At 37.2% G+C, this 21,005-nt stretch overlaps 2 protein-coding genes across 2 annotated transcripts; one reads left to right on the top strand and one right to left on the bottom strand.

Annotated features, from left to right (window-relative positions):
- Positions 1 to 11,254: 11,254 nt before the first annotated feature.
- LOC107759532 (putative clathrin assembly protein At4g32285) lies at positions 11,255 to 14,602 on the bottom strand. Its single transcript, XM_016577499.2, has 2 exons — positions 14,179 to 14,602; positions 11,255 to 13,365 (listed from the first exon to the last, which is right to left on the bottom strand). The coding sequence occupies exon 2, from the start codon at positions 13,313 to 13,315 to the stop codon at positions 11,456 to 11,458; it is 1,860 nt and encodes a 619-aa protein (XP_016432985.1). The 5' UTR covers positions 13,316 to 13,365; positions 14,179 to 14,602; the 3' UTR covers positions 11,255 to 11,455.
- A 4,358-nt stretch (positions 14,603 to 18,960) lies between these two features.
- LOC142163811 (uncharacterized) lies at positions 18,961 to 20,366 on the top strand. Its single transcript, XM_075220956.1, has 3 exons — positions 18,961 to 19,096; positions 19,138 to 19,463; positions 19,935 to 20,366. The coding sequence occupies exons 1-3, from the start codon at positions 18,961 to 18,963 to the stop codon at positions 20,364 to 20,366; spliced, it is 894 nt and encodes a 297-aa protein (XP_075077057.1).
- Positions 20,367 to 21,005: the final 639 nt, after the last annotated feature.

The following is a 21,005-nucleotide window of genomic DNA, read 5'->3' as shown; positions in this document are numbered from 1 at the left end:
TTCTCATATGCTTGGGCTTCCACCCCACTTAGAAAAATAGTTATAAATATTATAAATTGAGCCTTATCGGGTGCCCATGGAAGGGGGACAACGATGTCCATCCCCCACTTCATGAACGTCCATGGTGATAAGATTGAATGCAGCAGCTCCTCGGGTTGATGAATCATCGGAGCATGCCTTTAACATTCATCACATTTTCGTACGAACTCTTTCGCGTCCTTTTCCATGTCGATCCAGTAGTAGCTGGCTCTGATTATTTTTCGAACCAATGATTTGACGCCTGAATGATTTCCATATGTACCTTCACGAATTTTGCTCAAAAAGTACTTGGTATCTCCCGGTCCTAGACATATCGCGAGCGGGTCATCGAATGTTCTTCTTCTAAATAGGGTTTCGTCTTCGGACAAGCTAAAACGAGCTGCCTTCGTACGCAGGGCCCTCGATTCTTTTGGATCCGAGGGTAGTTTTCCGATCTTCAGATATTTTATATATTTGTTTCTCCAGTCCCAAGTTAGGCTCGTTGAGTTTATCTTGGTATGGCCTTCTTCCACTACCGATCTCATGAGTTGTACGACTGCCCCTGAGTCGAACTCATCGTCCTTGACGACGACCCCAAGTTAGCAAGGGCATTGGCCTCACTGTTTTGATCCCAAGGTACGTGTTGTAGAGTCCACTCCTTGAACCGATGTAATGTTACCTTCAACTTATCCAGGTACCTTTGCATTCGTTCCTCTCTGACCTCGAACGTCCCATTTACTTCGTTCACCACAATGAGGGAGTCGCACTTAGCTTTGATCACCTCCGCCCCCAAGTTTTTGGCTAGTTCGAGACCTGCAATCATGGCCTCATATTTGGCTTCGTTGTTAGTCAATTTTGCAGTCCTAATAGATTATCTAACTACATTGCCTGTTGGTGGCTTCAATACGATGCCAAGTCATGACCCATTTGCGTTCGAGGCGCCGTCCGTAAAGAGGGTCCAGATCCCCGAAGAAGTCCTCGAGTTCAAAAATAACTCTCTTTCGACCTCGGTTATTAGGGCCGGCGTAAAGTCTGCCAAAAGTTGAGATTTAATGGCGGTCCAGGGCCGATATTTAATATCGTACCGGCTGATTTCCACGACCCATTTGGCTAACCGTACCGAGAGCTCGGATTTATGCATTATATTCCTCAATGGGTAAATAGTCACAACACATATGGGGTGATATTAAAAATATGGTTTCAGCTTCCTAGAGGCGCTTAGCAAAGCGAGCGCCAATTTCTCTAGATGAGGGTACCTAGTTTCGGCCTCGCCTAAAGTTCTGCTAACATAGTAAATGGGAAATTGCATACCTTTCTCTTCCCAGACTAGGACTCCACTTACTATCTCCGATACTGCCAGGTACAGGTATAACTGAGTCTATCTTCAGCATGTGGAGCAGTTGTGGGCTCGATATATATCGCTTGAGCTCCTCCAAGGCCCGTTGGCACTCCGGGGTCCACGAGAAGTTATTCTTCTTTTTCAACAACTAGAAGAACCGGTGGCTCTTGTCGGAATACCTCAAGATGAATCCCCCCCGGGCGTCTATGCGTCCGGTTAATCTTTGTACGACCTTCACGTTGTCCACAATAATAATATATTCAATGGCTTTGATCTTATCGGGGTTGATCTCGATTCCCCGGTTGGATACCATGAATCTGAGGAATTTACCGGATCCGACTCCAAATGCACACTTCTCCGGATTCAGCTTCATATTGTATTTCTTCAATATGCTGAAGGCTTCCTGCACATGTTTCAAATGGTCCTCTGCTCGCACGGACTTAACCAATATATCGTCAATGTAATCCTCCATTAATTTTCCTATTTGTTCCTCGAACATCCAGTTTATTAGGCGTTTGTAAGTGGCACCGGCATTTTTTACTCTGAATGGCATCACGTTATAGAAGTAGGTGTCGTACTTAGTGATGAAGGAGGTTTTTTCCTGTTCGCCCGGGTTCATCCGTATTTGGTTATACCAAGAATAGGCATCGAGAAAACTGAGGATCTCGTGGCCGACCGTTGCATCGATCAAGCGATCGATGTTGGGCAGAGGGAAGGAGTCCTTGGGACATGCCTTATTCAAGTATTTATAGTCTACACACATTCTTAATTTATTCTCCTTTTTAGGGACTACCACTACGTTTGCTAACCAATCCGGGTATTTAACCTCCCGAATGGACCCTATTTTAAGGGGTTTAGATACCTCATCCTTGATGAAAGCATGTTTGACCTCGGAGTGGGGTCTCCTCTTCTGCTTGACTGGTGGAACTTCGGGTCCAGGCTTAGCTTATGTATAGTTATTTCCGGCGGGATCCCTGTCATATCAAGGTGGGACCAAGCGAAACAATCTTTGTTAGCTATAAAAAATTGAATGAGTTTTTCCCTAAGCTCGGGGCTTAACCCCGTGCCCAGGTATACCTTTTGATCGGGCAAGTGTTCGACTAGTACGACTTGCTCCAGTTCCACGACCGTTGATTTGGTAGCATCGGAATCGTCGGGGGCTATGAACGATCTAGGAACTCTATAGTCGTCGTCCTCGTCTACCCCTTGTTTCTTCGGTTATGTCGAGGCTGGTATCGGTAATTGCTATTTGGCCTCGTCTTTGTCCATCGGATTCGGACCCTTTGATGTCGAGAGTGTGGATGGTGGGATCACCTCATCGACCGCGAACATTTCCTTGGCGGTCGATTGTTCCCGGTAAACTATTTTGATTCCTCCGGGTGTTGGGAATTTCAGCACCTAGTGCAGTGTTGAGGGTATTGCTCTCATGTTGTGAATCCACGACCTCCCGAACAAAGTGTTGTATCTAATATCTCCTTATATTACATAGAACTTGGATTCCTAAATGGTTTTAGCGACGTTCACAGGTAATGTTATCTCCCCTTTAGCGGTCTCACATGCCATGTTGAACCCGTTCAGAACTCGGACCGCACGTACGATCTGATCTTGTAGGCCGAGTTATTCCACGACCCTTGATCTGATGATGTTGGCTGAGCTACCTGGATCAATCATGTAATGACCCAACCGGTCATTTTAACTTTTAGAAACCCGTTCCCTAAAATAATACTCCCCGAACATGATTTTAATGATTATTGACTTGCGGGGATAGTTGGTTCGGGATTTGGAAGCGTTTGGGTTGAAATCGGAACACTTAGTTCCTTAAGTTAGTCTTAAAAGGCCAAGTTTAACTTCGGTCAACATTTTGAGAAAACGACTCCAGAATCGGGATTTGACGGTTCCAATAGGTTCGTCTGATGATTTTGGACTTAGGAGCATGTTCGGAATTTTATTTGGAAGTCCGTAGTTAAATTAGGCTTGAAATGGCTAAAATAAGAATTTAAGTTTGAAAATTTGACCGGGGAGTTGACTTTTTGATATCGGAGTCGGAATCCAGTTCTGAAAATTTTCATAGCTCTGTTATGTCATTTATGACTTGTGTGCAAAATTTGAGGCCAATCGGACTTGAATTGTAGGTTTCGGTACATAATGTAGAAGTTGGAAATCTTAAGTTTCACTAAGCTTGAATTGGGGGATAATTCATGGTTTTAGCATTGTTTGGTGTGATTTGAGGGTTCAACTAAGTTCGTGTGATATTTTAGGACTTGTTGGTATAATTGGTTGAGGTCTCGAGGGGCTCGGGTGAGTTTCGGACGACTAACGGATCACTTTTGGCCTTTGGAACACTGCTGATAACTGCTGGTATTTTCTTCTGGTATCCTTATACGCGATCGCGTAAGTTGGTCTGCGATCACGTAGAGTAATTTAGGCAGAGGTGGATTTTTTCTATGCGATCGCGTGAATGAGGTTGCGATCGCGTAGGATTGGCCAGTGTGTGTATCGTGATCGCGTGTCATTGTTTGCGATCGCGTAGGGAAAATTTGAGAGGAAGTTGGGTGACGCGTTTGTGCTACACGATCGTGTGAAGAGGGATGCGATCGCGTAGAGTCAGAACCTGGTGCATCGCGATCGCGTGGGACTTGATGCGATCGCGTAGGGTTAATGTTTGGGCAGAAAATATTTTGCTACGCGATTGCGTGAGAAAGTTCGCGATCGTGTAGAAGAAATCACTGGGCAGAGAGTTTAAGTTCTGGAAAATGGGACTTCGTCCCATTTTCCATTTTTAACGATTTGGAGCTCGGATTTAGGCGATGTTTGGGAGATTTTCAAAGAAGACAACGGGGTAAGTGTTCTTAACTCAATATTGGTTAAATTACCCCAATCCATCACTATTTTTATCATTTAATTGGTGAATTGAGTTGGAAAAGTTTGAAAACCCTCTTGGATAGATTTGAGGATTTGAGGGCCGAATTATTATCGAAATTTAGTGATTTTGGTATGGGTAGATTCGTGGTTGAGTGGGTGTTCATATTTCGTAACTTTCGCTGGATTCCGAGACGTGGGTCCCACGGACGAATTTTTAATTAATTTCAGAATTTTTATTGAAAATGTAGTATTTTCTTATAGAATTGATTCCTATAATTTTTAGTGATTGTATCGAACTATTTTTGGCTAGATTCGAGCCAGACAAAGTTGGATAATCGTGGAAAAGGCCTTCTAGTGGATTAAATTGGAGCAAGACGAGGTAAGTCTCTTGTCTAATCTTATGAGGGGAAAATTACCCCATAGGGATTAAATTGAATAATTGTTGCTAATTGCGGGGGCTACGTATGCACGAGGTGACGAGACTCTGTGCGTAGCTACTATTAATGCTAAAGTCCGGGTAGTTTATGACTCAAAGCATGAACTACTTGGCTAAATTGTATTCTTTGTTTAATTAATATTAATTGATATGTATGAATATATTGTAAATTGTTAGATAAAGATATTAAAGGATGGAAATCTCATATGTTTGATTTTCTATTTAAATTAATTAATTATTAAAAAAAATTATTCTTCCTCCCGAATTTATCTTATAATAAATATACTCTCCTTCCGGAGGTACATAAGAAAATGTCCTCCTTTCTTGTGGAGCGGGCCGAATGCCTCGGCAGGATAGATGCATCTATGGATCGCGTCGTACGTCCCTCGGCAGTGTACACGACACTCTGGATCGCGCCGTACGTCCTCGGTAGAAATCGTGCTTAACAATAATAATTACACGATACCTTAATAGTTTATTTCAGCTTGCGAAACTAATTGATAAATTGGATATATATATATATATATATATATATATATATATATATATATATATATCTTAAGATGTATATATAGTATATAAATCGAATATAGCTTATATATCTTAAGATGTATATATAGTATAGTATAGTATATATATATAAGCTTATATATATATGTATGTGTATATATATATATATATATATATATATATATATATATATATAATATAGTATATACTATATTATACTATATGTATAGCTTAAGGTATATAAAAAGACAAAAATATTGTAAAGAGATATTCAAAGCAATGCGATATATTTTTATTATAGCATTAAAAAATTATGGCAATATCTTTCTTAGTCTTCCTCCCCCTATGGAATGAGCACAACAAGGTGCTAATACCACCATTGAGAAAAAAAAAGAAACTAATCAAGATGTGCCAAAATACAAGTTACATATTAATTTACATGGTATCTCTTACAAATTTCATAAATCCTTCAAGGTCCGGAGGAATTTCCGTTGGTGGTGACGTGAATTAATTATTCTACAAGCAATAATGCGCTTTTGCATTATCCAATCCTCATCAATCCAATGACTGGTAACAGTAAGGTAATCACAGTCATTACCATTTCTACCAATATCAGTTGTAATAGCAACACGACAATTTATATGAGTAAATAAATAGCGCAAATATTGTTCATATTCATGTTTATATTTATAAATATCACTCTTTACGGTTGTACGAGGAAAACCTTTATAAGTAGGATTATAAACTTTTCTAACATAATGCACAAAGTGAGGGTTAGAAGGAAAACTATAAGGTAAGCACATAACAGTAATCATTTTTGCCAATTCTTCCCGATCTTTTTTTGGATCATAATATAAAATACCACCGGTAACAATGTTAATTCCCGGTTGAAATTGATTTGACCCGGTACGAAGGTCAGCCTGACTAGGTGCACTTGTCCCCTCGGCCAAAGCTTTCATACGAAAATATCTAGCTTTATCTTGAGGGTGTAGCAATATGTGTCTAGTCAAACTTCCCGTCCTCCCCCGACTTCCAACATATTTAAAAACTAACTCTTTGCCATAAGTTTTACACTTAGCCCTATTTTTTTCTCTTAGTTGAGTAAAAAATGGCCAAACAAGAGATGTTTCTGCCCGTTTAGAAGATTGTCTAGAAAAAGTAGGGGCAGTAACAGGAGGGTCAGACAGGGGATCATTTGGATTATTATTAGTTGGGTTAACTTCAGGAGCAGGACTAGTGGGTGTATCGTTATCCGGTTGCGTTTCATCAAAATCTATTTCTTCATCATCATTTTCATCAATAGTTGGATTACCATAAAGAGTATTCATATATTCATGGTTTAATTGTTCACCGGGGGCAATATTATGGCAAAATTGACTCTCGGTAAATTGTAATAAACTATTATCGCTATCAACTATAGCAGGTGTAGGACGGGTAACAGGTTTCGGCCGGGGAGCCGGGGGAAGTGGAGGAGGAAGAGATTGGCCACTAGATTCACCACTCTTGGATTTTTCCTTATTTTTACTAAATATTTTTTTTAGGGAATAAGCCATCTTAATTAATCAAGCAAAGTAAATAAAACAAACAAAACTATAATATTAAAACTTAAGCGTTGGAACGAGTTTACCGAATTGACGAACAACTTGTTGAAAAATAATTATCGTTGAAGACTTGAAGATTTCAATTCACCAACTTCACAATTTTGCACAAATTGTAACAATTAAGTAAGCAATTATAGAAGAATATTAGAGAGAGATTGAGAGAGATTGATGATTTTGTGAGAAAAATGAAAGAATGAGGGGGTATTTATAGTTGAAAATAGGGAAAAAGTGTAATTATAAAAAGTTTGGGGTTAAAACAAAATTTGGGGGGTTAAATGGTTATTTTGCAAATAGCCAACGGCTATTTTGGCAGACCAAACGGCTAGTTTTTAAATGGCCAAACGGTCAAAAAAAAAATTTTAAAAAAATTATCCGTTGGGCCCGTTTAGGACCGTTTAGGATCGCTTGAACCGGCCCATTTCTGAGCCGGTCCCGGTCCTAAACGGTCCCGGTCTCGCGGGCCTCCCCTATGAGACCGGCCCACTACCCGGCCCACCACCCCACGGTCCCGGTCCTATCCGGTTAGGACCACCTCCCATGTGGGCTTGCAGTCCTGGGCCGGTCCCGGTCCTAACCGGCCCACTAGTCACCCCTATGTCGGAGGCTAGGATGCACCACGAGCGCGATTTCGACCGTATACATGTTCAACCATATTAATTTGATCCAATAGCACAGTTAATTAACCTTGGTTCTGACTCATTTTTCAATTTTGAATTGCTTTGAATAACTAAGAAAACCTTAGAAAGAAAAAAGGCTCACCATTTATGAAACTCGAATAACATCTCTTATACATTTAATCAGCCTTATTTTACTCGGAAGTTCAAAAGCTAATAAAGTAATTAAAATTGATCCTGTAGTGTGGGTCCGTTCTATTAAAATTAGCTTATTGGATTATGTTAATCAAATTAAGTACATTAATTTAGAATATTAGCTAGTTTTAGGGGGAGATCGATGTTATGGATCATATAAATATTTTTCGAGTTATATGAACATTTTCATAGATGATTGGTATAATATAACAAAGTAGATCAATTAGTAAAACTCGTAACTTTGTAGGTTCTATCCAAATTGAACTGGTAGTAAGAGATCATTTTCTCCCTGTTCTATCATTAGCCGATGTCTATCTAGTCATTAGCACAATTAAAGTATCTATTTGATCATTGTGGACAACTTAAAAGGAGTATTTATATATTTTGCATAAAACTTTTAAAATTTGTGGTCTTAAATAGATCTAGCATCCGTGTAGCTTAAAAACTTCCCATCAAAAAAATATGAAAAAATATTAATTTTTTTTAAAACGGATTAATAAGGAAATAAACTAAATACAATGGAACAAAAAATGTGTATAAATGATGGAATTGTAAACTAAATACAATGGAGCCGGCCCTGACATAGACAATCCGAACTGTATTAATATAATAAGAAAATGATAGACAATATGCCCTCCACCTTTTGAATGAAAACGATTTACTCTTTGAGCAATATTTTTCGACTACACTTACAATTTACTGCAAAAAAAAAGTATTATTGGCTTTTATTCTTTTTTCTGAAAGATTTTTTCAATTCAGAGTCATCAATATCTATAAATAAAAGGCGAAATACATAGACAGACACTTAAAGTTCGTCTCTACTATTAATACTCCAACTTGCCCATTGAAAATCCAGACCCTTCAACTTACTTTAAGTGTACACCGTGAATCCCTTAAACTGACATAGCAAAATGCTTGATTATCACACAACTTTAAGCACGTAAAGATCCTTAAAATTATACTCTTTTTTTTTTATGTGGACCCACTTTCTTCCTCCCCAATCAAACCATAGCTGCCGCCGCCCTTCCACCATAGCCACCAAGCCACAACCTCATCACTTAAAGTTGGGAAATTGTTTATGTATTTTGCCTAAATAAAAACACCAACCCGAAGTTTCTAACAAAAAAGTTGTTTTAGAAACTCCTAATTAAATTTTGTTTGGAAAGTCATGTGTAACTACTTGCTACTTAATTACTAAGGTAATAATTATACATGCTTGTTATTATACAGAAGAAGCTTTCTTATTTTGATAGATTATTAATGAGGTGAACATCAAACATATTAGATCTCAGAATATTATACCAATGAAATTTATTATAGGGATAGCAACAACCAATTGAAACATTAGAATCTAATCTAATGAAATATTAGAATTTATTATTGAGTAATATTTCAAAAATCGGAAACATTTTGAAGAATTCATATCTAGATTTTGGGACTGAATGGTGAAGATTTAGATCACTTTTGAGCTAAAAAAATTAGCAGTATTTCGAAGAATTTGCACCTGAAACTCCAGTTCGTCATTTGCAAACTTTTAATACGGTTGCTGAAATTGAATAGATATTACAAGTCAAATTTTGAGGATCGATTTGTGTTCTGACTGAAATACTGATATTGGTTGTTATGTGGCAATTTATTTAAGGGGTCAAGGTGCCACAGGGACAACAGTTAGGTTTGGAGTGGTTTTTATGTACTTTGGTAGCAGTAGGGAGGTATATGATAAAAAAGTATAACGAAGGATAAATATAAACGATTTATAATCGTACAAGGATAAATCCGACCTTTTTCCTAATTAAATTTAGTGCGCGATTTACAATAGTACAAGGATTTACAATAGTACATAAGAATTGTGAAATTTGAAAAGCACCCTTCGCCGAAAAATTATACTACGTATAAGATAAAATATTACTTGTTATTGATTAAGAATAAATTTTGAACACTCTTGCATAGTCCACTGGCAAAGGGTGTTCAAAATTTGAACACCATTATTGAATTTTCTGGCTTCGCCACTGGGTAGATTACCAATTTTTCATGTTAAAGAGTTTAACTTTTTTGTACTTATTTATTTTTGCTTCAGTAAAGATCCAAACAGACCTTTTAGGGATTCTTGAGCCTAGTATTAAACCATTTCATGCTAGTGACAGAGAGTAATGTTTCTGTGATAAGTTTGGCTATCTTTACCTCTTACGGGTGCTTTATTGCAGCCTTGATCCAATAACATCACTGTCCCAATTTTCTACTGAATTATTTCTCGCATTCAGTGCCCCTTCCTCTATTTTTTTGAGCCGAGCGTCTATCGAAAACTGTCTCTGCCTTCTTAAAAGTAGGAGTAAGGTTTGCGTACACACTACATACCCTTCTCAGACCCCACTTGTGGGATTACATTAGGTTTATTGTTGCTATTATTGTTATTCTTTCTCGCATTATATTGAAAATTCATATCTTAAAGGTATGGGTAAGTTCTGTCTACACAATACCCAATTACTTATGTGGCTAGCAGGGTTTAAACATTGGATTTTTAAGTTTTAAGCGCAAAGAATTTAACTTATTTGTATTAGCAGGGTTTAGACATTCATTTTAAGTTAGAATTTCGCAGACATTAGATTTTCATCAGATTTTCTCTTGTAAATGTCTTCATGCCAGTAAGCGCACACCTTTCGTCGAAAAATTATACTGCGTATATAAGTTAAATACTACTTTATATAGTTATATATTATATTTTGAATATCTTTAACACAATTGAGTGAGGTAGTCCAACGGTTCAGAATGTTCAAAATGACATGTTGTTCACCACCATGTGTGGTCTATTTGATTCTTTTTCAATCTAAAAAATTTCTTAATAAAATAACTCTTAAAACTTAAAATTTATGTAGAAATAAACATCTATTCTTAAAAGTATTTTTTTAACTAAAAATTATTTCTTAAATAATAATTTAAAAGCCAAGCTCTACAAAAATTTCTAAGAATTTAAGTTAATGAGAAATTTTGAAACAAAAGCATAGTGTCTCTAGCAACACGCAAGATCCTCTATTGTGGGTCAATTCTATTAAAATTAGCTTATTGGGTCAAAAGTCAAGATCCTTTGAATTTACCACTCTTAGAAGTAAAGTTGCACATTATCTGCAAATCTGTGTATTAGGTGTCACTTTTCAATTTTCAGCAATCAGCAATTGGAAACTTTGACTCCAATATTTTTTTTTTTTCAAACATTCTTAGCAATTTTAATGTAAAGCCCAAACTTATGCTTGAATGTGCAAACAGGCACCTCAGTGCACAGGGTATCCCGCGTTCACGCAAGGTTCGGGAAAGGGTCGCACCCTAAGGGGTGTGATGTAGATAGCCTACCCTAATGCAAGCATTAGTGACTGCTTCCACGGCTCGAACCCGGTGACCCACACGAAGACAACTTTACCGTTGCTCGCTCCCCTTCTGAATGTGCAAACAGAACAAGAATAAATCATGAGAGCTGAGAGATAATACCTGGAACAACAGACTCTTGGTGTCTTGTTCTTCATTTATTTTTATTCTTCATTATCAATTTTATTTCTTTCAGAAGGAAAATCCTAAGCTTTATAAAGTCCATTTAGACCTATGGATTTGGACTCAAGCTCAGCAATGAAAGCTTAAATTTAACACATATTGAAAAAGAAAATGGAAATGAAAATTTCAACAGCAAGGATACATCTAAAAATTACTTATGTATGTTTTCATTGCCAATAAGCCATTCTTTAACTCACTTTCGCAAAATGTCAGAATACACATCTTAGGTATTGCCGAGGAGCTGATAATAAGTTTCAAGAATAGGATAATATTGTATGACTTCAAAACATAACAAAAACTGCAATGCAGCAAAAATACCATATATTTTCCAGGAGGTGATTCAGAGGGGAGTAAAGTAATAACCTGCTGGCTGTCCCATTCCAGCATTTTGTGGCATCCCAAAAGGCATTGATGGTTGCATACCAGCACCGTAGTATCCTGAAGTAGTTCCAGCAAGTTTGGACAAACCCATCTGGCCTTGCATCCCATTGCTCGCATATTGCTGCCACAACTGTTGTTCCTGCATTAGCAACTGCTGTTTCCTCTCCAATTCCGCCATTTGGACGTATGAAGGAGGTGGCACAGAAAGTGAAGCAGCAAATGGATCTTGGTTCCCTACTGGTTGGACTGTCCCATCAGGCGCAGGCAAAGCGAGCATAGGTTTAGAACTGTTGCCTGGTCCAGGCAATGCCACGCTGCTGGCACTCCCACCAGTCACCTGAGTATTACTCACGTGCTGCCTCACAGTCCCCTGATCGTACATCCCGTTTAACAAGAGTGAGTCAAAACCACCTGCTAAATCAGCCTTTTGCTTTGACAAATTACTGGCAGTTTCTACCAATGCCAACTCCCAATCAGCTTTGCCAATCTCAGCTGCCGGTGTCTGCCAAGCTGAAGTTACTTGTCCGGCCTCTCCATCAGACGGAAATGCTTCCCACGAGCCATTTCCATTGGCTACCGGACCAGAAAACAGAGCTAACGCCATTTTATTACCCTCGCCATCAGCTGTCACTCCATCATCCTTCAAATTAACCAAGTTTTCGGTTACCCGCTGAGTATCTGGCCTTTGCTGAGGTCCAGGTTGAGGAGGAGGAGTGTAAATGTAATTCTCTGGGGGTGGAAGAGCTTTAATTTCATTCATATCTGGTTGTTTCTCCTCTTCAACTGCTAATGAACTCTCCACCCGACTTATCTCGGGGCTCCTTGGCCTATTTGCTCTCTCTCTCAAGAAGCCCTCAAGCGTGCCCAAAAGCTTATCAGTGATGATTTGCACTTCTGGGAACTCGGATGACCTTGCAATCCCAATATCCTTGCACCAATTGTAAATTCCCACAAGTTCATCGATCATCTTTGCAGCATTAACATAAGCATCAAACGCCTTGACGCAATCGGCATACTCCATCTCTGCGAACCGATCCAACAAAAACTGTAATACCTCACAAATATCAGCATAAATCTTGAAGCTCTCCTTCACTAGCGAATATAATGCCACCAGCACCATCCTACTATTTTTTGCTGCCCCAGTCGGTCTACAAGCCAAGAACCTATCAAGAAGCTGAAGCAATTGATTCAACCTCTCTAAAACCCGCTCGGGCTTCATTTCTATGACCGGTGTCACACCGTTTTTCTCTCCCCTTCCAGCGGACTCATCAAACTCGCTATAGGACCTCTCTCTCCTATCCATCCCATAACCATCTTCAAACCTCTTTTTGTCATCAACGTCATTCAACTTCCTATCATAGACCGTAAACTCAAGCTTCTGATCCAAGTAAAAGGCGTAAGTCCTAACAAATCCAGAATGATCCCACGAGTTAGAGTGAGCTTCATCACGAAAATCGGACATATTCAAGACCCTCATCCCCCTCCGACTTGCGTACATGATCTCTTGCCCGAGTACAGGATCTCCATCAGTTAACAGCCTATGCACAAGCATTAAGGCCTTCAACGCCACAACCCAATCGTGGGTTTTACTTAACCTCTTCGACACAGCAAAAACAAAAGCGCTCACATATCCTCTAGAATGGGACGTCAAGTGCAAAATCTCCCTAATATATTTCTCATCTGCTGGCTCATTATCATGAGTGGTTGCTTTCACAACCAATACTTCGAGGTCTGGCGCAACATTGCCGGCCACTTTAGCTAGGCTTATACTAGTTTGATCTTTCACTGCCCCAATTGCCTTCCTAATACTCGGAGCCATCACCAATTATATCACAGATCCTGATCCAATAACTTGGTATCCTTGATCACCTTTCACAAAAACAAATAAAAAGGCAAAATTCAAGTCATTTATTCCAAAAAAAATTGTCTTTCTGTTATTCAAATTGATTACGACTAGAATGAAAAATATATATACTCCACCTGTCACGAAAAGGATGAAGAGGTTCGGAGTTCCAGGGTCAAATCTTCTAAAGTAAATTCAGAAAAGTACTACAAATCACAACTTCTACAATTAAAAATATTCAGAAACGAATCCCCTTTGTTGAAAAATTACACCGTGTGTGTAAATAGCGGAAAAATGATTTTTTTGAATCCCCTAGACATAACGTAAATTCTAGTGAAGTGGCAAAGGGGATTCAAATATTCCTTTACGACATCGTGTGACATTCTAATATTTTTTAAATCCCCTTTGTATAAATTTCTGGCTCCGTTACTGCATTCAGAGAGTGTACTTATAAAAAAATCTATAAGAGAGTGTATGAAAATTTATTTGATTTCCCATGTTGTAATTGTGTCATATAAAACAGAACATAGGAATTATCTAACATATAAAAAATTAAAAAGATAGATAATCTAAAAATAAGAACTCTTTTTTTTTAATAAGTAATATTAAGAACTTTAAACCCTTTTTGTCAGTTTGTTATTAACAATTTGAATAGATCAGAGTCAAAGCCGGCAATGATGAAATTTTCAAGATCTTTCAGTGAAATATCAACAAACATATACACGTGACTATTACTATACAACGATCAAAAAGGCTTAAACTCAATCGTAAAGCTAAAACTAATCAATACCCATATGAAATTACATTGAGAAGTGAGAGATAGGGGAAAAATATCATACCTTTTTTAGAATTTCACCGAATTTGATTTGATCGGAGCTGAAAATTGAAGTGATCGGCGGAAAATCCTTATATAAGCCAATTGAACAAAAAGTGTAGTGACACTATATATAGATACAAAGAGTAAAGTGAGAAAAGATTAAAAAGAGGCGAAGAAGAGAAAGAAAACGCGTAGAGAGAAAGGAAAGAGTAGTAGTAATGGCTTTAAACTGAGAGAGTCGACTCTATTCTGTAGACTTGTAGTTAGCGTATTCTTTGTATACATTGGTGCGTTTTGTGGGTGGCATGGTGTTTTTACGTTTTCCTCCTTGTTTTTCATTTAAAGAAATACATTTTTTTCAAAATGTTTTGGTGCGACATTTTCTTGCAACCCTATATTATTATATTGAAGGTTAATCAGGTCTAAGAAAAGGAAAAATTGGGAGTGCCTAAAGAAATTGGGAGTACCTATATATATATATATATATAGTGAGAAGATGAGCCTTTGAGCAATAATAAAATTATCTTTGTGTGACCTATAGGTCACGGATTCGAACACTGAAATGAAATCATAAGTTGTCTACATCACACCTTATGAGATGTGGCTTTTCTGAGGACCCTGCGTGAATACAAGATGCTTCGTGCAACAGACTATCTTTTTTTTTATATGGAGTGTGCATATATCACACCCCTTGGGATGCGGCCCTTTCCCAGATCCTGCGTGAATGCAGGATGGTTCGTACACCGGACTGCCTTTTATTAATGTGTGTGTGTTTGGTACGAGAAAAGTAATTTTTCAAAAAATAGCTTACTTTTAAAAAAGAAATAATAAGTGTTTAGATTAAATTAGTAATATGAAGTTAAAGAGTTTGGATAATTGCGATGGAAGATGATATTTGCCCAAACAAACACATAAAAGGTAACTATCTGTATATTTATAAAAAAGTATAATTAGTAATATAAATTTTTTATTACATTATCGGTGAATATAAGTTAACTTTTATATTGAGAACAACATTTTCCCCACCCAAGTATATAAAACACACGATAATATATATTATCCTATACTATAGTCATCAATTCCTAAATCTATGGATTATAATTAATTATAATGGAACTGAAATAATGATCTCTTAGCCATTAAGCTATCCTCTTGAATATTAGTACGGAGAATTATCAAAAAGAATTTCAAAAAAAGGGCCAAAGGGGATTAAGGCCTTTGTAATTTGTGGCATATTATTAAAAGGATTGTCAGGTTTCAAAAGTTGTTGTTTCCGTTTTGAAAATTCAACTTTGTATTCAGTTTTTATTGTTTTTTATTTTGTTTGTGTTTTCCTTTGATTGGAATGAGGAAAAAGACAAGAATAAACCTTAAAAGGACTGCTTTCCCTATAAAATCTGGAATTTAGTGTTTGTTTCATTAACATGTTCTAGTTTGTTGTATGGAATATTATGGCGACTAAGAATCTTCCTTGCAATTACAAATAATTTTTTTAATAGTATTCTTTTTTCAATTACATTTTTTCTTTATAATTTGATACTATACCTTTTCAGGGGAATCAAATCACACTAGTGATATGTCACACAATACTTACACGTCGTGGTGGCAAAATAAGTAAAAGAAAATAGTTATTCACTCATATTATTCATTAAAATATAGGTTAGATAATGAACTTTTTTAAAAAGGTCCAATATGGATAAAAATCATATTAACCACTTAGAAAATGAATAACTAATGAGTTTAACTTTTACATTTGTAAAGCCTCAAATTGGTGGTTCATCAAGTTTGCGAGGCTAAGAATTCTCTCAAAAGTGATCATATTCGAGAAGCTATAGGTAATATGGATATTCATATTATCCGCCGGTTAATCCACTTTTTATCCGTATTAAATATGGATTGAGTTGGATAATTTATCCGTTTTTTGCATTACTCATTTTTTATCCCCCGTTTTCCACCCGACTTGCGCGTTATATTGCAATTAAATGAGTAATTTAACTCTAGTAGTAAATTAAAGTAAAAATATATGTTATTTAATCATGATTAATTGATAAAAGTTAATATGCATGTCTTCTATCAATGAATTGATACAAAACACCAACCGCGGATATAAAGAATTCCAATAAACTCCTTTCTCTATTATTTATGTAAAAGAAGATGTTCATGAAATATTTAAAAAAAAAACAAATAATCACTCCATATATACAAACTCAAAAAGTAAATAAAACAGAGAATTAAAAATATGAGTTGGTATTTCCTAGAAGTACTAATATATGCAACTCAAAGGTATATTCCATATCAAGTAAGATGACACGCTTTTAGTTTTCGTTTTAACTGCCAATTTATTTTAATTTCTTTTTGTAACAACGCTTTGACCCCACTAATTTTAATTCGAACCGGATAAAGTTTATCATACCAATTAATTCGAACATGTAACTAATACAAAAATAATTTAATTGTACAAATCTCTCAAACCGTGAGACTACATGAGGCATATGCAACAAGTTGGGTGGGCGTTCGGACAGTTCGAATTGAATATGAAATTGTGGTTTGGAGTTTTGGTTTTCGTATTGAAGAAATTACAATCCAAATTTAATCCAAATAATTTCGAATTGGATCGAATTATTTAAGTTTAATTTCGGATTAATCGGATTGGATTTTTCGGATTTTCGATCGGTTCTGACTTTTAAGCCTATAAGTTGAGCTTATAGAAAACACTCTGACATAAAAATAATCATTTAAATGAAGTAAAAAGATGGTAATCAAAAGATGCTTTAGTTTTTGATATCTTCTCGACTCTATGTAATGCTTCTTCAAAAAAAAAAAAGGTCTCGAATATGCAATAGATCACACTGATTCAAATTATACTATTATAAATTAAAAGATTAACCGGGAAAGGTGACCTCAAAATTCAATCTTTAGTCAACTTCGGCCTTGACTCTTCAGTGTTTAAAAGCGCACGTATGGTGTGGCTGTGTGGATGAGACGTAAGAGAAAAGAAAACTTATATTTAATTTTGTAGAGAATCTCATATTGGATTTAGTAATTTGTATTAAATATACGGGCTAATATTTAATGGGCATGATACTATTGGATTGGAGATTTAGACTTATTAGTATTAGGTATGTGTATGGATAATGCCGTAATGTACTATTGCAATATATATTTACTTAGAATTCAACTGAAGCATAATTTGCCGGTGGGATCTTTTCATGATTGTTTTAAATCTAGTGCATTATGATTTGCACAAGAAGTAAGCACCATCGTTAATCCTTTCCTTTTCTTAGGCTTGTGTTGTTGGTAAACATTGAATTAGTTCATAGCAGTAATATATAAGGTTTTTTAACTTTGGTTTTCTAACATGCCTTTACGATGATAATGTACTTCATCGTTTGAATTTACTTGTCCAATATTCTAAAAATAATTTTTAGTGTTAGAAAAATTTTCTGTTTAACTCATGCTCTCAGCTCATGTTATTTAACGTGCGTTGACCTCGTCTCACCCATGGCGAGAGGGAGAGGAAGAGGGCGTGGTAGGCCCAAAACAATTCTTGTTGCCACTATAGGTAGCTCAGTAAGTTCGTGAATACGTGCAAAGGATAGTAACACTGATCAAATTCCACTCACTCCAGATGCAGAACTAGAATATGATACTAGGGCTCAATTGAAGGAAAATGGGAGAGCCTCTAGCTCTGGAGTCTCAAAGAAGCTAGATCTGACCACACCTCCCTCAATTATTGCACCACCTCGACCGAAAATTGTAGAAATGCAACATGCAGCTCTGTGTGTAGCCTCTATAAGCAATATGCCTAATCCTAGCCAAAGACAAAGTAGGACTCCATCTCCTACTGCTGCTAATGTGCTAAATGAGAATCATATAGGGAAACAAGTGACAGGGAGCCTTGAGTTTAATATGACAAACTTTCATTTGTTGTCTGTTGTCATATTGAAGAACACATTTGATGTGCTACCTTGTGGAACTGGTGATATGCATAATTTTCCTCTAGACAGAGGTGGAGGCCATCTTACATGCTGATTAACTGGTTATTTTGGAATGAGGTATAAACAAAAAGAGTTGTACCAATATATTAAGGTTAAGAATATCAAATTAGTTAGACTGATTGAAACGAGAGTCAAGGAGAATAATTCATGCAGAATAAGCAAAGATACTGCACATGGTTGGGATATCATGACTAATTACCAGCATGCTCAAAATGGCAGAATTTGGCTACTGTGGAATCCACGATGGTACAATATAAATGTATTGCAAACAGGTGCACAATTCTTACATTGTCACATAAGAGATAATACTGGGAGATTGAATTGATGTTTGATAGTGATCTATGGATATAATACTGTTCAATAGAAGAAAACTTTATGGACTGATATGCAAGGACTAGCCACAAATATAACTACAGCATGGCTAATATGTGGAGATTTTCAATGTTGTCCTATATCCCCATGATAGACTGTTGGCTAGCCCAATCACATATGTTGAAACTCAGGATTTCACTGATTGTATTCAAGCTCTACAGGTCAGTGAATTACCATGGAAAGGTGACTATTATACCTGGTCCAACAAGCAACATGGATTAGATAGAGTAAGTAGCAGGATTGACAGAGCCTTTGGTAATTTTGAATGGATGATGCAATGGGGACATGTACACACTGAATATATGACTTGCCACTTATTGCTGAGCATTCACCTATGATGATCTCTATAACCATAGCTACTAAGGCTGGCAAAATTCCGTTTAGATTTCTAAATGTCGGGGCAGATCATGGAACTTTCCCTCAACTAGTGCAAGATGTATGGAGACAGCCCCTTAACAGAATGGAAGATGAAGAGTATCTGGCTCAAACTTAAAGCTTTAAAGCCTAGGCTTAAGGAATTGAACAATGAAGAGTTTAAATCTATTGCTATGAAGATTGATCAAGCCAGAAGTGAACTCTGAAGTATACAACAACAAATTACTTCTCAATAGATCAGGAGAAAGCTGTGTTGAATCAGTTAGAAAAATGGTCCCTCATTGAGGAGAGTGTAATGAAGCGGAAGTCCAGGGCTAGTTGGATTAAACTTTGGGATTCAAACACCAAGTATTTCTCTGTTATAGTCAAAGAAAAAACTCAGAAGAAACAGTTTAGAGAGCTCACTTCCCTTGATGGACAGACATTAACTGACCCTGAGGAGATAAAGCAGGAGATCATCAACTTCTACAAATCCCTGATGGGGAGGGCTGCACAGTCTCTTCCTGCCATTAACAGAGAATTCATGAAGCAAGGACCTACCCTACACAACGAGACTCTAATTGTGTGTAGATGTTACAGACCAGGAAATTATTGATGGGCTACATGATATAGGTGATGACAAGGTCCCATGTGTAGATAGTTACAATGCCTGTTTTTTCAAGAAAACCTGGCAAATTATTAAGGAAGAGGTTTGTGGAGCTGTGAAAGAGTTTTTTTACTTATGGTAGGATGTACAAAGTTATTAACTGTACTACCATAACCTTAGTTCCTAAGGTTGACAAGCCTACTACAGTGAAATACTTTAGGCCTATAGCCTGCTGTACTTTGCTGTATAAGCTCATCTCTAAAGTTTTAGCAGCAAGACTACAGAAGGTCATGCTGGATTCATACCTAGAAGAAGAATAGCTGATAATATTATTCTTGCTCATGAACTAGTCAAGTCATACATAAGGAAACATATCTCTGATAGATGCATGATCAAGATTGACTTGCAGAAGGCTTATGATTCAGTATAATGGGTCTTTTGGAGCAGGTAATGGAGACACTAGGCTTCCCTACAAAATTCACTGGCTGGATACTTGAATGTGTCAAAACTGTCAACTATACCATCCTGGTAAGTAGAGAGACTACTGTCCCATTTGATGCTGCTAAGGGACTAAGACAAGGGGATCCCATTTCTCCATTTCTATTTGCAATTGTCATGGAATACCTCAGTAGAAGCTTAAATGGATTGAAAGGAAATAAAGTCTTCAAATATCATCCAAAGTGTGTTAAACTAGGCATCACACATCTGAGCTTTGCTGATGATATACTTTTGTTTGCCAGAGGAAATTTACAATCAATTGCTGCCCTGCATAGATGTTTCAATCATTTCTCTCAAACTTCAGGACTTCAAGCTAATTTAGGCAAAAGTTCTATCTACTTTGGAGGAGTATCTCAGGCTCAGAGAGCAAGTATCTTATAGCACTTGGGATATGGACGTGGAGGATTGCCTTTTAAGTACTTAGGCATACCATTATCGACCAAGAAGATTTCACTGATTCAATGGCAGCCTCTCATTCAGAAAATAGTAGCAAGAGTTTCTTCTTGGACAGCTAAGAAGTTGTCATATATATGGAGGGTGTAGTTAGTGCAAAGTGTACTCTTTGGCATTCAAGCTTACTGGGCTCAATTACTTCCTCTTCCTACTAAGGTTCTGCGACTTATTGATGCATATTGTCGAAGTTACATTTGGTCTACTGATAGCGATATCACTAAGAAGTCCTTGGTAGCATGGGAAAAGATATTTACTCAATAAGTCTATAAGAGGCTTGAACCTAGTCAACCTCCAATTATGGAACACAGCTGCCATTGCAAAAGTGTGTTGGGATCTAGCAAATAAGCAGGACAGACTTTGGATCAAATGGATCCATACTTACTACATCAAAGGCCAACAATTTACACATATGGCAGTGCCTCAACAAGCTTGTTGGATGATTCGACAAATATTCGATGCTAGAAGCACTTTGAGCCAAATACAAGGATGTAATGCTGGGAAGAGCTTAATCAGACACATGTATCTACAGCTTCTGGGAGATAGACCTCGAGTTCCTTGGAAATGCTT

Source organism: Nicotiana tabacum, chromosome 9 (genome assembly GCF_000715075.1).
Source record: "Nicotiana tabacum cultivar K326 chromosome 9, ASM71507v2, whole genome shotgun sequence".
In the NCBI taxonomy this organism is placed as follows: domain Eukaryota; kingdom Viridiplantae; phylum Streptophyta; class Magnoliopsida; order Solanales; family Solanaceae; genus Nicotiana; species Nicotiana tabacum.
Note: the sequence above shows the minus strand (reverse complement) of the source record. Positions and strands in the feature narration are given on the sequence as shown.

Coding starts and splice junctions, on each gene's coding strand:
- LOC107759532 (XM_016577499.2), bottom strand. CDS start 13,315: ATGGCTCCGAGTATTAGGAAGGCAATTGGGGCAGTGAAAGATCAAACT.
- LOC142163811 (XM_075220956.1), top strand. CDS start 18,961: ATGTATGGAGACAGCCCCTTAACAGAATGGAAGATGAAGAGTATCTGG. Junction 19,097..19,137: donor GAAGATTGATCAAGCCAGAA/GTGAACTCTGAA, acceptor ACTTCTCAATAG/ATCAGGAGAAAGCTGTGTTG. Junction 19,464..19,934: donor TACACAACGAGACTCTAATT/GTGTGTAGATGT, acceptor CTTTTGGAGCAG/GTAATGGAGACACTAGGCTT.